The sequence below is a fragment of the Triticum dicoccoides genome, chromosome 7A (assembly GCF_002162155.2).
Source record: "Triticum dicoccoides isolate Atlit2015 ecotype Zavitan chromosome 7A, WEW_v2.0, whole genome shotgun sequence".
Taxonomy (NCBI): domain Eukaryota; kingdom Viridiplantae; phylum Streptophyta; class Magnoliopsida; order Poales; family Poaceae; genus Triticum; species Triticum dicoccoides.
In genome coordinates, this window is record NC_041392.1 from 3,910,106 (window position 1) to 3,927,437 (window position 17,332).

At 45.4% G+C, this 17,332-nt stretch overlaps 1 protein-coding gene across 1 annotated transcript; it reads left to right on the forward strand.

Annotated features, from left to right (window-relative positions):
- Positions 1-574: 574 nt before the first annotated feature.
- On the forward strand, positions 575-3,733 carry LOC119329906 (inactive protein kinase SELMODRAFT_444075-like). Its single transcript, XM_037603005.1, has 7 exons — positions 575-605; positions 1,400-1,450; positions 1,578-1,607; positions 2,296-2,642; positions 2,823-2,937; positions 3,044-3,404; positions 3,697-3,733. Exons 1-7 carry the CDS (start codon positions 575-577, stop codon positions 3,731-3,733), a joined length of 972 nt encoding a protein of 323 aa, XP_037458902.1.
- The last annotated feature ends 13,599 nt before the right edge of the window (positions 3,734-17,332 follow it).

The following is a 17,332-nucleotide window of genomic DNA, read 5'->3' on the forward strand; positions in this document are numbered from 1 at the left end:
ATAAAAATGTAGAATGAAAAACAAAAAGAAACAAATAATAACCAAAAAAGAAAAAGAAAAAATGGAGAAGGAAAAACAAACGCAAACAAAAAATGGAGAAGAAAAAAGAAAATAAGAAACAAAGAAAAAATTCAGAAAATGAATGAAATAAAAACAGTGAAGAAAAAAGAGAAGAAACAAATTAAAACAAAAAAAGGAAAAAAATCCTGAAGAAAAACGCTCATGTAGCGTCAAGTACAACGCGCCCCGTAATTCTTACCACTAAACGAACTTGGGTGGGTTGGTTAACGCAGCGCGTGATCTCACTGGCCTTCCATTGTAGTACTTGTGAGCAAAATTTCACAAAAAAAAACCTGTTTTTACTTGGTTTCGAAAAAGAAAAGTTTCGGCCAAAATAGTGTGAATAGTGGCATATACTAGTCCTCAACTCAACGCTGTTTTTTTTCCGTAAAAATTGATATACTAGTGCAAAAGAAAGTCAAGTTTATATTCTATTTTGATTTTTTTTAATTATTAAAATCATATAGCGTATAGATACAACCAGAAAACCAACGTGCATTTTTTCCCATTCGGCATGCAGGATCGGTGTAGCAGCCACGGCACAGGTAATGCTCTACCAGCCCTTGACATCAGTGTCAACTTAAAGATCGCCGAGAACAGACGCTAAATACCACCTCCTGGAGCCCAAAGCCCCAAACCCGAATGAACACCCACCAACCTTCCAGGCAGGCGCCTATAAATCGCCGCCCCAAGTCTTACCTCTTCCTCACACTGCACTCGCTCACCCCTCGATCGATCTAGTGGAGCGGCGGTAAACCGTCCGCCTTTGAATTCCACCCTGTGAGTAGTCTTGGCGCTCTCCGTGTCCCGCTCACTATCCAGCACACCAGCAGCCACCCTCCTCACCCGTGTATACATCTTGAGCGGTTTGTTATTTCATACGTTCTGCAGGGTCACGTTTTATTCTTATTTACGTTCCTTGTGCTGGCTGAAGCAACACTGAACTACCCGACAGGTCTTGAGCATGTACCATGTCTGTGTTTAGCTAGAAGAATATGTCATAACAGTCATCCCTGTTGTTAGCTAGGTTCAGTCTTTTTTATCGTCCCTCCTTTGTTGTTTTTATACCCTATTATTCGTATTTTTCCTCGACTATTTGTTCCTGACACCCATATTACTTTTAATCAGGGTGCACCAGACAGCGGCCTTTATACTGCAGGCTAGTACAGAGAATGACGTGTTGAGTTTCCTTGAATATTCCGCAAGAATAGATGTACATAAAGCTTTCTTTCAGGAGATCAGACTGAACCTGGTGGGTAATCAACCATCTCATGCTCTCTGCCATTTTACGGTTTTAAGTAACCTTCTTCTTTTCTGTACGTCTTGCATGTATTTGCAGACCACTCCATCTGCCTCTGCGGGTACAAAAGAAGCACTAGTGCCTCCCAAGGTATGAACTGACGAATTATTATTTCTGTTCTTGCTAAATAAGGCACGATATGTGCAAAAGATGACATGTATAAGCTGACCTTGCTGACTGAGAGTTGTTCTGTTGTGCTACCTATGTCTGTCTTTAGCCTTCATCGCCTATATTGGTGTTCCTACATGTTAGTCTGCGATTTTCTCTCCATCTTATTTTAGTCGTATCTTATATTTCTCCAACATTTTTCTCTTGGAATCATTCTCTGTGCTAGTCTTTTGTTCTTCTTGGGTTGGAGAGAATATCTTGGAGAAATGTACATCATTGCCCACATTAACTAGCAGGCCATCTTTAAGAACATCCCAGTGAAAATATAATGCAGCAAGGGAGTACCTGATCACTCAGACACCAAATTTTCTTTAAATACTCCCTCTATTCCTAAATATAGGGTGTATAGTTTTTGGCACGGAAATTAAAGAACAAACATGGAGGGAAAATTTCACAAGTTTTGGTCGAGATTTCACCTGACTAATTGACATGAGAAAATAGAGGAGGTTGCTTTATATAAGGAAATGTAATCAAATCCCTAAAAAAATATCTAAACGAGTGGTGCAACGCAATACACCTTATATTTTGGGTTTTTTCTCAAAAAACTATACACCTTATATCAAGGAACGGAGGGAGTAGTTTTCAGCACTTTTACAGTGCTTTCCAGGTTGTTGTGCACATTACAGGATTACAAGAAATGTTTGAAGGGTATGGGCAAGAAAGAAATGATCATTCGCTAGCTTATATTTAATTATGAACATGCATCTCTCTTTATCTCTCAGCAGTTCTATATGTATACTGATAAATAATGTGACTGCAGGGTGCAGGTTCATACACCGTTGCCATGAAGACGCTGCCTACCGACTATGAAGAAAGCATACTCGAAAGCCTCACTGGAAACAACAGGATAATGGTGTGGGCTAGCAGAAGGAGACAGGAGGAGGACAAACAGTATATTGTCCATGTTCAGCGCGTTCGTGGCATTGGTCCTCCCGCAAGTCTGGTCGTCAAGAAGTTCGAAAACATGAACCCGGCACTGCAACTGGACGACAATGTGATGAACCGCTGCAACTCAGAGATGACCCTGTTAGCCACCATCTGCCACGATAACATCATCAAAGTCCTAGGTGTCATCGAGAGGGATGAAGCGCTGATGCTCGTCTACAAGTTCGAGGTGAATGGCAGCCTTCACTACTGGCTGCATCAGAGGAAGGTGGGCATGCGGCCGTTGAGCTGGCCGGAGAGGATGTCCATCGCCATTGGCGTGGCCAAAGGGCTCCGCCACATGCACCACGGTTGCAACAGACCGTTTGTCCACCACAACATCAACCCCAAAAACATCTTGCTTGATCAGAATTTCAAGGCCGTAATAGCCAGCTTTGGCGCTGCACAGATGAACATGGCTGGGCTTGACCAACCGTTGCCCATCGCCGACCTGCCTCTTGGTAACTTTGGGTATGCAGCTCCTGGTATGTTTGGAAACATAATTCTGTCTTAACTTTTCTTAATTATTACAGGGAATTCTGTCTTAACTAGTTTGGTCTTTTAACTAGTACTATAAATGATTAACTGCAGAATATGGGACGGGGGCAACAACGGAGAAGGTAGACATTTACAGCTATGGTGTGCTGCTGCTGGAGCTCATCACGGGGCGGATTGCCAGTGAAGCTGGAGTGGATGGTCATTTGGCGAATTGGGCACGGAAATACTTCACTGAACTGATGGCAAACCAACAAGAAGCGTTCCAGAATGCCGTGGACAGGGACATCCCAGATCAAGCACGGTACATGGAGGAGATGGCTACCATGTTCAGGCTGGGTGTGAATTGCACCGCCGTGGACCCGCAGCAAAGGCCGTCCATGCGGATGGCTCTCAAACGACTCCGCCGCAGCCATGGGCGTGGCCCATTCCGTGGCCTCCTCACCTGCTATCTGCTGTGATGCTCGTTGTGTTTTCTAGGAAGATCACGTCACGCATGAATGGTCCATATGATGACTCGGTTGAATAAATTTGTAAATACATCTCAAGTACAAGTAATGACGTGGACTGTGCTGCCTTTTTCTGAGAACATTTTGCTGTCCTGTTGTGTTCGCCTCTGCAAAATTCTGCTGCTTGTTTCTCTTTCCTTGTATGTGTGCAAACTCTTCTTGCTGCTACTTGTGAGGACTTGAGCAACTAGTATCTGACATGACATTATCCTGGGTATTGTTATTTGTTACATTCTGCAGGTTCACGTTTTATATTTACGTTCCTTCTGCTGACTGAAGCAGCACTGAACTACCGAACAGGTCTTAAACATGTACTCCCTCTGTAAACTAATATAAGAGCGTTTAGATCACTATTTTAGTAATCTAAACACTCTTATATTAGTTTACGGAGGAAGTACTATGTAAGTACTGTGTTTGTGTTTAGCTTGGAGTAAATGCATTAACAGTCATCACTATTGTTAGTTAGGTTCAGTCTCTTTTATGGTCCCTTTGTAAAATTGTTTGTATACCCTATTATTTATATTTATCCTCGACTATTCGTTCCTGACACCCATGTTGCTTTTTAATCAGGGTGTCCCTGCCATATCCGTTGCTACAATGCCTCCTTTCGTCGACCATGATTCACAAGCATTTATTATACTGCTGTCTTATAGCTTCATATGTTGTTCTTTGGGAATCCAAGGAACTGATGTATAGAAAGTTTTCTTTCAGGAGATCAGACCGAACCTGATTGGTAACAAACTGTCTCATGCTCTCTGCCATTTTGCGGTTTTCCTTAACAATCTAATATTCTTCTTTCTGCACATCTTGCATGTAATTGCAGACCACTCCATCTGCCTCCTCTGATATGAAATCGCAGTAGTGCCTGCCAAGCTATGAATTGACAAAAGACTGTTTCAGTTCTTTGCTAAATGTTCAGAATAGGCTTGATCCACCTGTATGTTGATGCCCGACATTGGAAATTATGAGGTGAGATTTCTTCGAAGTTCATTTTGGAGTACATCGGATTTTTATATGGACATGAACACGCATTACCTACAGGTATTGTTTTGTGCAGTAGGGAGCCTCTCACCAGCCAAAATGTATATACATTTACTCATTCCCCAGAGCTCATTTTATGAGATCTTAGTGATCTGCAAACAAAGCATCAGCTTAGCTTTAAAAATGAGCTGGGTTGCTCACCCCTTTGTATAATTCCTGAATTAATTGACTACTTTTTGGATCAATACACACAAACAAAATGATTTTTTGTTTTTCGTCATGACTCGCGACCTTCCACTGTTGTAACTACAAAACGAGTAGTTTTCGTACAAGAAAAAAAATGATTAGTTGAATTCCTGACCGTGAGGGTAAACAAGCTGTCCACTAGCATTGATAATGATTGGGTAATTCCATTAGTTGTTAGCAACTTATAACGTTCTGTTCCTGAAATCTAACATCTTAATTGAGAAACTCTTTTTGGTGGGAATCATAGCATCTTGGTACCAAGATGGATAGTAAGAGTCTCTACTCCAACAAGCTTTTTGCAACTCGCGAATTCCTTTGTTTTTCCTTCTTTCAGGATATATTCTTCCTGTGTAAATGTGTAAATTCACTTCACTTCTTGATATGGATGGATGGCTTCATTAGTATGCTCAAATGGGGAGGGGAACACAATGTTCAGGTAATCATCTCCCCATAAAACACCATCTAGGTGCTCAGCAGAGAGAACATGCAGGGATCCTGAACAGAGCACATACTAGCCACATAGATGTTTTTATTGGTTGCAAATTGCAGAAGAGTGGAGCTGAGGATAGATGCTCTCAAGCTAGGGCTGGATTCTGCCAGTCTGTCCAAAAAACTGAAACAGTCTTTTGTCAATTCAGGTCCAAGCTTACATGAAGCAACCTCCTGAAACAGACGTATCAGATTTAGACGAGCTCTCCACCATCTCAAGTTACCTAATATATTACGTACTAGTAGTTAAATCTCAATTGTCAATCAGTGGTGACGTGCTTGCTTCAGAACTTGATACTAATGCTGAAATGTGCTGTTCTCACCTTGTCAATGACAGATTGAGATCGACCGTGGAGTCGTCTGTGAACTCTTTCTCACCTGATATTGTGGAAGCTGCGTATTCGTGGCCCAGACTGTCCATGTTCCACAACATCATGGAGATGATCCAGGTGTTTGAAGGCAGCCTGATCAGGGCCACCTGGCGGATCAAGGAGGCCCTGTGGCAGCTGATCGAGGCATCCCGGTCGGTCGGCGAGACCCAGCTCGAAGCGAAACTCGAGTTACTCGACAAGGTGGTCAGTTACCTGTAATGCCTCTTGCTGTCGCCATGCATGTGTGTTTTGGTTTGACAGAGGATCGAGCTGATACGCCTAGATAGAAGAGGTTATCGTCGGCCGCTCCTGTTCTTGGCCAGGGTTGTGGAGCGAGCTGCCTTGCCGCAAAGTCATGGCAGATAAAATTGTCAGTTTGTAGGTTGTATAACAAGTAAGTTCTGAGATTAAATACATTAGAGTTGGTCCAAGGACGCAACCTGTATCCATTACATTTGCTCCTTACACAGAAACTAGCACTCCCTCTGTCCCAAAATAAGTGTCGGACGGAGGGAGTACATTTTTTTCCTGAATTTCACTCGGATATCAGATTCAAATTGAATGAATCTGTTTGTATTGTTGCTTGCTACGAGTCATCTTTTGTGTAACTATGACCTGCTTGTACATACATGTGGAATCAAACTTCTGGTCTGAGTCTTAAAGTAGCAAAAAATAAAAAGAAACAATAACCGTACAAACCTTAAAATTCTTTTCTAAATCATGAGGTTGGCGATTTTAACCTTTTTTCAGGCAATAGTCATTTGGTGTGAATGCCCCCCGGGAAAGAATGCAGGCAAGTGATCAAACAGTCGTTTTAGAGCTTCGTCGAAGCAGAGGAAGCCATCTCTGAAGTTTTACCTGAAAAAAAACAGATCTGAACTTTCTCTGGCCACCGCAAAAAGTGACTGCAAAGATGAGCACATGCCGACGCCGAGTAGGGAGCGATTAGCTGCAAGGTCAGTCGCACTCATAACTCACTTCGTCTTGTGCTGACCGAGTTCTTTTTTGCAAGTCATAAGGTTGTCTCCTGTGACCGAGTTCACATCGAGAATTGATCGTCGTTGAGTTGACAGAACCAAGCATGGATTCAGAGGTATAGTATTGCTCGTTCGTAAGTGTCAGTGAAGTAAAAAAAGGTGTTAACCTGCGACTCAGAATGGATTCCTTGGCGGTTGCTAGTTGCGAGGACTTGTTACATTAGTGTTCCTTGGCGGTTGCTAGTTGCGAGGACTTGGAAGGACTTGCAATTAATCAGTAATTAGTTAGTACTTCCTGTTGGCAGTTTTAATTTTCATGTATGATACTACAAGGATCAAATTACTGAAACAATGGTAAATTAGTATATTTTCAACAGAATGTTACACTTCTTAGTACCCCATCCTTTCAAGTTGCACGAACTAGCAATCCACGTACCCTTATCCTAGGAGATGGGTACTATACAACAATACTGAATCATATCAATACAGCAATAATTACTCTTATAAAGAATACCGGAGTCCCAGTCTTGGATCACTAGTAGAAAATATGCCTTTGATCCAGAGCATTAGTCCCAGCCAGGTTTGGGCCCGGGACTAGGGATGGACCTTTAGTCCCGGTTGGTGACACCAACTGGGACTAAAGATATCCCTATATATAGATGCTTCGTCCAACCCGAGCCCAAGCTCTCCTTTCTCTCCTCTCCGTTTTCTTCCCCTAGCTCGATCTCATCCTCCATTTTTGCCAAGATTTGTCAAGATTGGAGGCACTCCCATCTGTCCAAGGGTTCTAAAAGGTTAGCAACTTCATCCTTTCATCTCTCATTGCTAGTTTAGCTCATGTCATGCTCTAAGTATAGTGATTTGTGGGTTTCAGTTTGGGAGTAATTATGTGGGAGTTTATTTGATTTATATGGAATTTGAGCTCAAATTAACTTCTTAGTTTGCATATGTGTAGGTGTGGTTTACTTTGTGCCTTGTAGAGAGATTCCACTATGAACTACAAACGGATGTATATAGACATACTTTAGAGAGTAGATTCACTCATTTTGCTCCGTATGTAGTCCATAGTGCAATCTCTAAAAGGTCTTATGTTTAGGAACGGAGGGAGTATTTTGTTCAGAAAGCATAATTTCTTGTTTATTCATGATATCTAACGTTCAAAATTATCGGTGTGTGATGGTGTTTATTTTCAGTATATTGCTTAAGTTAAAAGATGGCTTTAAGAACATGCAAAATCCTCGAATTTTCATTTGGCATGCTGAAACCTCATCACTTTGCGTACTACTCCCTCCGTCCGTAGCTTAAAAAACGTTCTTATATTATGGAAAAGAGGGAGTAATAAACAACTGATGTGTGGCCGTATTCTTGGCTCTCAAGTTTGCTGGCCTTTGCCTCTTTGCGCAGGGCTGTGAGATCTCTCAAACAGGAGACGACTCGGGTGTTGGAAGGCACCCTGATGAGGTCCATCAGGAGGCTGAGGAGGTACTCTAGCAGCTGATCCTAGCATCCAAGTCAGACCAGCAAGACCCAAACAAGCGAAACTCAAGGATGTGGTTAGTCAGATCAAGGGAGGTACAGTGAGGGGTATTACCTTTTTTTTTTTTGCGATGGAGTGAGGGGTATTATCTGTGCCACCAGAATTATTCTGCTTGTATCGTGTCTTGCTGGCGCCATGTATGGCATCTGTTCTTGGTCTTGGGTCTCAAGTACAAGTAACAGTTAGGCTGAATTCTGCTGCCTCTTTTTTTTATGGACGAAATGCAATTAGCAATTAGCACTGCTTTCATTGCCCTCAGAAGGGTTCAAACAAAGTACAGATAGAGAAGGGAGGAAGCATAAAGCTACAGCATCATTGTTAATCAGTCGGGCTGGTGAGGTCTTTCGGCCAAGGTCTGCACTCTAGTCCTGCCAGCATCAGTCCATTGACGATCTTTGAGCTGAAGCTTGCGCAAGACGATCGTGACCGAGGAGTAGTGCTGCCTGCTTTATAATTCTTATGGTTGTGGCCGGATTGTTACATTCTGCAGGGTCAGTCGACACTTATAATGGACTTCCTTGTGCTGCTGAACGGAGCTGCGCCGAGTGACCAAAGAGGTCAGAAGAACATGCACTGACTGCTGTTAGCCAGGTTCAGTCCTTTTAGGATGGTCTTTTTCTTTCGTCCCGTGTATATTGTTCCATGGATTTTGTACTTCAAATGAATGCAAGTGGGTAATATATGTTGCTGTAATTTGAAATCTTGCTTGCATCAAGTCAGTAAGGTTGTACTACTACATTGGAGATGTGGACTGAATGTGTGTGTGTCTGTCTGTCAAGTGTAGAGGTAGCTAGCGATGAAACTGGATGAGAAGTAGTCAGAAACAGAGCAGCTGAACGCCTGCTCTGTAGCTGCCTTCCGGGAGTCCTCTCCTCCCCTTGGAGCAGCCGCTCCCTGCAGATGGCGACGTGGAGGGACGTCGGCCTGGGCAGAGAAAGTACAGAGAAATGACATTGCCATGATCTTCACGCACAAGAAGAGAGCGGATCTGAAGTTTCCTGTTTGCAGCTGCTAACCACACACACACACACCATTGTCATGTTCTTTGACAAACATAATTCCGCTGCCACGCCACAAGTGTTGATTCAGCAGGGTGAAAGTTAGCGAGTTCATCACCGAATAAGCCTTTTTCTCATTTTCTTTTTGATTGATCCCTCCCAGGCGCCAAGAACAACATCGATAAAGATAGCCAACAGCACGCCCACGGATTCCCCTTCCGGCGTATCTCCCTCTGGTCGTGCCGCAGCGCCACACCGCCAACGGCGCCTGCCGTGTTCGGGGCTACTAGTCAACCAGCGTCCGCAGCTCCTGCTCGCCGCAACAAATACAAGCGCAAGGGGGGACGCCGTGATGCCGCTACCGCCGGTGCTTCTGGTGTCGTCCCTCCGGCTGCGCGACCTCCGCCACTGTTCCCGCCACCACCGGTTATCAACACCGCCCCTGCAACGCTGACTCCTGAGGCTACCAACATTTCACCGGTAGTTGTGGCCTCGACGGACGCCGCTGGACAGGGCCCTAAAGTGAAGAAAACCGGCATGTGGTGTTTCAAATGTCGTTCAGATGATCATTTCTCCAAGGATTGCACGGTGATACCACTATTGTCATATTTGCAACAATTACAAGCACCCTATGCACCGTTGTCCTGTGCTAAAGCAACCAAGGCCCATGGCGTCGCTCGATGGATGTGGTCTTGTGAACGCTATGTTCGTGCAGCTTCCTGACTCGCTTTTCAAGGAACATCTCGCACGGCCAACACTGCCGACTGCTCTTGTCACGATATCTGGTGGTTCTTTGTGCGCTGCTGAGGTGGAGGTAGAGGTTGCTAAGATCGCCGCGGTCCAGTCATCATGGAAGCGGGAAGCCGTGCCGCATGGAGACAATGCTTTCCTAGTTTGTTTCCCGTCCCTCGAGATTTTGAAACGTGTGGCAGCTTTTGAGTACAATGTTAAATCACACGACGTGAAGGTTGCATTCAGTGAATGGATAGCTGAGGAGGTCACGTCCGTTCTTCCTTTGCAGCCGGTATGGGTTCACGTCGCCGGCGTTCCACCACCTCTCCGCCATTTCCTCGGTTTGTGGGCGGTTGGATCAGTTATAGGGGCCACACAAGATGTTGATTTGGTTTCTTTGCGCCGGCATGGTATTGTGCGAATTCAGGTGGCTGTACATTCTTTGAATATTTTCTCCAAAGAGGTTGGATCTGTTGATGCTTCGGTCTCCTCGGATGTCTATGTTAAACTTAATGGATATCCGCTTCGGTTTGTTCTGGAGGAGGAGGACTACGTCCCGGATCTTGACTTTATCCCACGAATTTGGGAACATCATGATGATGGCCATGAGGACGGCGCTAACCAGGATGAGCATATGCCTGACAGAGATGCTAGCAAAAGGTCTAAAAATGTCCAAGTTGTCGGTGACAATACGACGTCGGATGCTCAAACTAGTTCAGCGGCTCCTATAAAGTCCGTACAGAGATCAGTATATGCAGTGGAACCGGGCTGTTCGGCCGGCCGGCCGGACGTGATTGTGGCTCCAACGGGACTGCCCATAGCTGCTGCTGCTCACGTGAATGAAGTGGACAATGAGCGGTCCACGGCTGCATGTGCCATACAGGCCGTGGCTGTGGATCAGGGCCGGCCTATGGCTCTTGGCTGCATGCGCCATGCACCGCTCTCCGAGAGTGGTGCAGTCACCCACACGAGCCCGGCGCTCAAGCAGCTAGATGTTGCTGCCCCGACGCTGCATGCAGCTGCAGCGCATGCTTCTGCCATGGCTTCAGCGCGAATAGAGCCGGTCGTGGGTCCCGTTGCGCCTCCAGCCACATCACCGGTTGGCAGGACGGAATCCTTGATGACGCCACCAGCCACATCACCGGCTCGGGCGGCTGTCGCCGCGGTTTCACTGGGCTCAGCACCTTGTACATCACCGACCGCTGGGACTGTCGCCGATGGGTACTATGTCTGGTGGCATGACCACGCCCCTTCGACGTAGTAACCGTCACTCCCTTGCTGCTGATGGTTTCTCTGCAACTGATGAGCACTCCCTTGTGAAGGCAATGCGTCGCCAGGCCTTGAGGAATTTGGAACCCACGCTAGGTACCTCGTCCACTCAATCTTTTTTTTTTCAGATACTCGTATTACTAGTAGCTTAAAGAATGTTGGTGTATCTATGGGAAAGAACAATAATGAAATTAATCTGTCGGTTGGGGCACTTAAACACATGGAGATTGACCGTTTAAAGGTTTCTCCGAAGTGTAATAACGCCCTACCAAACCCTGAAACCGAGGACGATGATAAAACGGATGCCAAATATGATGGTCCGCTAATCTCCCACTTGGTTGGTGAGATACCGAGGTGGGTTTAGATGATGCAAGACCTAGGTCAATGTTTTGTGACTTCATAGTGTCTTCGCGGAAATCTAAATCGCACTCCTCTAAAAAGAAACAAAAACCACCCAAGAAGGCAAAAAGTTCCACACCCATTCGAGTTTTCTCATGAGAGGCATGTTTTGGAATAGCAGAGGTCTCTCAGACTTGGCTAAACATAAACACATCGGTGATTGTGTGCGAGAACACGAATTGGATTTTGTGGCAATTTCTGAGGCTGGTAAATGTGACTTTCGCCCACACGTCCTCGATCACCTATCAGGTGGTTTCGACTACACATGGCATAGTCTACCAGCTTGTGGAAGGTCTGGAAGAATCCTTCTTGGGATATTGACCACGACCATGGACTTGTTGGCTTTTTCGACCGGTGATTTTCATATCAAATTTCACCTACGAAATAGGGCTGATAATTTTACATGGAGCCTCGTCGCAGTCTATGGGGCTGCCCAAGATGAGCATAAATCTGCTTTCCTCCGTGAACTAGTGAACCTGGCTAAGGATAACCCGTACCCAATGCTTATTGGAGGGGATTTTAATATCCTTAGGTACCAGGAAGAAAAAAATAATAACCGCTTCGACACTCATTGGCCTTTCCTTTTCAATGCTGTGATTGACAGTTTGGATCTTTGGGAGGCCTGTATGTCGCGCGGCAGTTCACTTGAGCTAATAACCGTTCTGTGCCGACGTATGAGAAGCTCGATAGGGTACTCATGGATACCGAATGGGAGCTTAAATTTCCTATGGTAACCGTGCGAGCCCTAGAGCGTATCGAGGCATTATCGGATCATGCGCCAATCATTCTTGATTCTAATTCTACGAGTCATTCTGCCCGTCGCCCTTTCAAATTTGAATTGGCATGGTTGCATCGGGATGGTTTTGTAGACTTAATAAAGAGTGTTTGGGAGAGGCCCGCCGTTGGTCGTACACCGATTCAGAGATGGAATATAAAATAAGGGCCATGAGGCAACACCTCTCTGGATGGGCTAAACACACCATTGGATTGTACAAAAAAGAAAAGCAACGCCTCTGTACCATCATTGATGACCTCGACAAAATTGCAGAGACACGTATCTTATCTCAACAAGAGATTGAATTGAAAAATCAATCTAATGAGAAGGTTGACCGTCTATTGCGCGAAGAGGAGATCAAATACTACCAGAGGTCCAAAGCTGACTTCATCCTAATGGGAGATAGTAATACAAAATACTTCCAATTGGTCGCCAATGGTCGACATAGGAAGAAATGTATTCATAGTCTCCAACAGGATGAGGGGCGGATCGAAGGTCAGGAGGAGCTCAAAAAGTACATCACCAGCTACTACAAATCTCTTTTTGGGGCGCCGGATGAAGGGAATGTCACCCTTGACGAGGCCCGAATAGATGATATTTCACAAGTCATGGTGGAAGAGAACAATATCCTCACGGCACCTTTCTCGGAAGGGGAGGTGAGAGCGGCGGTGTTCCAAATGGAACACAACAAAGCTCCAGGCCCTGATGGTTTTCCCGCATAATTTGATCAGAATTTCTGGGATATCATTAAGGCTGACCTTCTGGAGTTGTTTAAGTGTCTTCATGCCGATCAATTTGACCTATTTAGGCTAAATTTTGGTGAGATTGTTTTGTTGCCAAAAATTAAGGAGGCCGAACGGATCCAACAGTTCAGACCCATATGCCTCCTTAATGTCAGCTTTAAGATTTTCACCAAAGTAGCTACGAATAGGTTAAACTCGATAGCTGACCATGTTGTCCGGCCATCTCAAACGGCCTTCATGCATGGAAGGAATATACTAGATGGTGTAGTTATCCTTCATGAGACCGTCCACGAGATGCACCGAAAAAACATGAGTGGAGTGGTATTCAAAATTGACTTTGAGAAAGCCTATGACAAGGTCAAGTGGTCTTTTCTCCAACAGGCCCTAAGGATGAAAGGTTTCTCCGAGAAATGATGCAAGTGGATCCAAAATTTTGTAACTGGAGGTAGTGTGGCCATCAAAGTCAATGATGAGGTAGGTCATTACTTTCAGACAAAAAAAGGACTACGGCAGGGTGACCCCATGTCCCCAATGTTATTTAACATTGTTGCTGACATGCTGGCTATTCTGATTGAGCGTGCCAAGCAGGATGGACAGATTGCGGGAGTAGTGCCACACCTTGTGGATGGTGGCCTCTCTATTTTGCAATATGCCGATGACACGATTCTTTTTATGGAACATGACCTAGACAAAGCTCGAAATCTGAAGTTATTGCTTTCAGCGTTTGAGCAAATGTCGGGCCTCAAAATTAACTTTCATAAAAGCGAATTGTTCTGCTTTGGAGAAGCCGTTGAGGCGGCGGCCGATTATGCTGACCTGTTTGGTTGCGCACTTGGCCAATTCCCGATTAAATATCTGGGAATACCAGTACATTATTGGCGTCTCACCATTGCAGAGTGGAAGCATATGGAGGAGCGTCTAGAGAAACGGTTGAGCAGTTGGAAAGGAAAACTACTCTCAGTTGGTGGTCGGCTAGTTTTGATCAACTCCGTCCTCACAAATATGGTTCTCTATATGCTTTCTTTCTTCCAACTCTCAAAAGGGGTCCTGCAAAGACTGGACTACTTTAGATCCAGATTCTTTTGGCAAGGAGATGGTGAAAAGAAAAAATACAGGCTGGCCAAATAGACCGTGGTTTGTAGGCCTAAAGACTAAGGTGGCCTTGGAATTCATGACCTGCAGGTCAAGAATAGGCCCTTCTCAGTAAATGGTTATTTAAACTTCTAACCGAGGATGGTGTTTGGCAAACCATGTTGCGCAACGAGTATCTAGGCCAAAAGGCGGTATCCCAGGCATATTGGAAACCTGGCGACTTGCACTTTTGGGCTGGCCTAATGGCGGCAAAGAAACATCTCTTTTGCTTTGGGTCTTTCGCGATAAAGGACGGGTCGGAAATTCGTTTCTGGGCAGACATCTGGCTAGGCAATGCCAGTCTCAGAGAACAATATGCAGCCTTATATAACATCGCTCGCGATAAGAATAATACTATTGCGCACGTGCTCGGTTCTTCCCCGCCGAATATTTCGTTCAGGCGGGATTTGATTGGCCCCCGGCTTGTGTCATGGCATAATCTTTTATCCCGGCTGGATTCGATTAACCTGACACAAGATCGGGATGTGTTTCGCTGGAACTTTACCACATCAGGGACTTTCACAGTGGACTCTATGTATCGTGCACTCACACATTCTGAGGTACCAACGAGTAATAATAAGAAAATTTGGAAGTCTAAAATTCCATTAGAAGTGAAAATCTTCATGTGGTATCTCCGTAGGGGAGTTGTGTTAACCAAAGACAACCTCGCACGGCGCAACTGGCGAGGGAGTAAGAAATGTTCTTTTTGTATTCATGACGAGACAATCAAACACCTCTTTTTCCAATGCAAGTTTGCACGTTCTACGTGGTTAGTCATCCAAATAGCGTCAAATTTGTATCCGCCCATAAGTGTTGCCAATATTTTTGGTCATTGGTTGGACGGTATTACAAATAGGTTCAAAACGCTAATAAGGGTGGGAGCGTATGCCTTAATTTGGTCGCTTTGGCTATGTAGAAATGATTTGGTTTTTAATGACAAAAATGCTTCTCCTCTACAGGTTATTTTCTGGTGTACGCACTCGCTACGTACGTGGTCTATACTACAACGGCCGGATTACCAACCGCTGTTCATGGCGGTGTGTACGCGATTGGAGCAGGTGGCTACGGAGGTTTTTTCCCAACATGGGTGGCAGCATAACCTACGGATCGAGCCACCACCTTCTTCGACATAGGCATAGTGTCGGTCTAAAAGGCTCTACTGTTGCCGTTTTGTCGATTTTTATTTCATGAATTTTGTCAGACTTCTGGATTTGGCTGTGTGCATCTTAGTTATGCAGAGGCCGGGTGTTACTCATAATACTTTGTATCCACTTGATGCTACATTTTGAGATAATAAAGTCACCCTTTATCGAAAAAAGCAGCTAACAGGGGCATCCTCCTGGTGATGGTGATGGAGCCACTCCATGGTCGGCTTTGGCCTGTGCTCATATCTGTTGTTTCCTTGCCAGTGAGAGTGTAAGTGCAGATAAATCTGAGAACAGTTTTTAAAAAACTGGTTAAAATGGTTTGGTTTTTACTCTAGGCTTAATTGGTTGAGGTTTTATTGGGTTGAGTTTTTTTTGATTCAAATTTGGTTTGGGTACATAGAAAAGCCAGTTTGGGTATAATTGGTTACGGGCTTAAAGAGTTTGGGCATGACCGCTGAAAACTATGGGTTCCAACCCGGTTCTTTGCCCCGGAGCGCAACTGAGAAAACAAAAGAACAGCCCCATCGAGGGGTCGAGGCGTCGAGCTAAACCTACTCGTTCCCGAGCGGCCGAGCCCCTCCACCGCCGCCACCGCCGCCGGCTGCCAACCACCGCCTCGTCTCCCTCACATCTCGCCGGCCTACACCCTCTCCCTCTCCCCCTCTCCCTCCCCTCACAGATCAGTGCGCCCCCTCCTCCTCCAGCTCGCCTTCCTCGCCCCCTCCTCGACGTCCTCGTCGGCGGCGTCGTGCATCATCCGGCTGGCGCGCGCCGGGGCCAGCGCCGCGCCGGCTTACTCGGCCGTCTATCTCAGCCCCTTCATCGTCACGCACCCGGACGAGGGGTGACAGCGCGGCCGGGAGGGTCAGAGCCTCCTACGGCGCACCAGGGCGGCGACACCTGCGCTTCCTAAGTCAAGTTCGTCGAGGCCGGCTGCGCCCGCACCATCCCACTCATCTACAATGAGTCAACGAGCCCGCGAGCGCCTCCTCGAGGTCACTGCCTCCAGATCCCCGCCTCCCTCCCCTTGGTCTCTCATTTTACTCCAGAAATTCCTGTTCCTTGGAAGTCAACCCGAAGTAGATGTACCGGGCAGACCAAGGATATACGCATCCACCTTGCCCCTGCTGGTGCCATAGCAAAATTTAGTGGAAGAAATCCTATGAAATTTACTAGAATGTGAGCAGTTTTATATTCTGAACCTAGGTGAGCATGCGACTTGAGTCCTGCCACCAATGAAAGATATACTGTACTTTAATTTGGCTGGCCATCTCTTTCTAATTAATGATCATGAACTGGCTATGCTCTGGATTGATTGTAGTAGCTCTCTATGAGAGGTCACTGGAAGCTGTAAAGAAAACATTTGATCTTTAGAAAATGTTGCAAAATTCAGGAACAGAGAATTGCTATTAGCTGCTCAATTTTGCTTGATTTGGATTTGAATTTAGTGTAATTAACAGCTAGGTTCTTAAGTGTCCTTTTGTTATTTCTTTGGCAGTTGTTACATCGAGGTTCTTAGTTTTCCCAGATTAAATGCCTCAGGTGCTGCATTCTTGATTATATCCTGATCATCCATATATGCAATGGCTAGTGAAGTTCCGAAGTTGGTGGCCAAGTTGGCTCTTTAGAAAATCCTGATCATCGATAAAATGCTAGAATGCACAAGTTGACATTTTGTAACGGGCCAAGCAAATTGTTATGTTTATAAGTCTACCTTTTTTCTGATGTTGCACAAGTTAGTGGCACCTCTTTGGTGTCCTTTCTTTGATGTGTTAATTTTACTAGAAAAGGCTAAAGAATCACATCCATGCTCTTGTATAGTCCAGGTTATTCACTCTGTCATACGCACCTACTTTACATAGTGTAAGGCAGCCATATGTTGCCAAAAATTACATAAACCTGAGATTTTCTCAAACCTGGGAGAAGTTGGAGCATGGCATGGCGTCTCGGTCCGTTGTGTCGGTCGATGCCTCTGTATCCCTGGCTAGCGGCCATTATGAGGTGGGTGAGTCGAGCTGCTCTGGCTCGCTGCGGGCGCCATTACTTCCTGCGCCGGCCTCGGGTAGGCGCCTACAGTCTA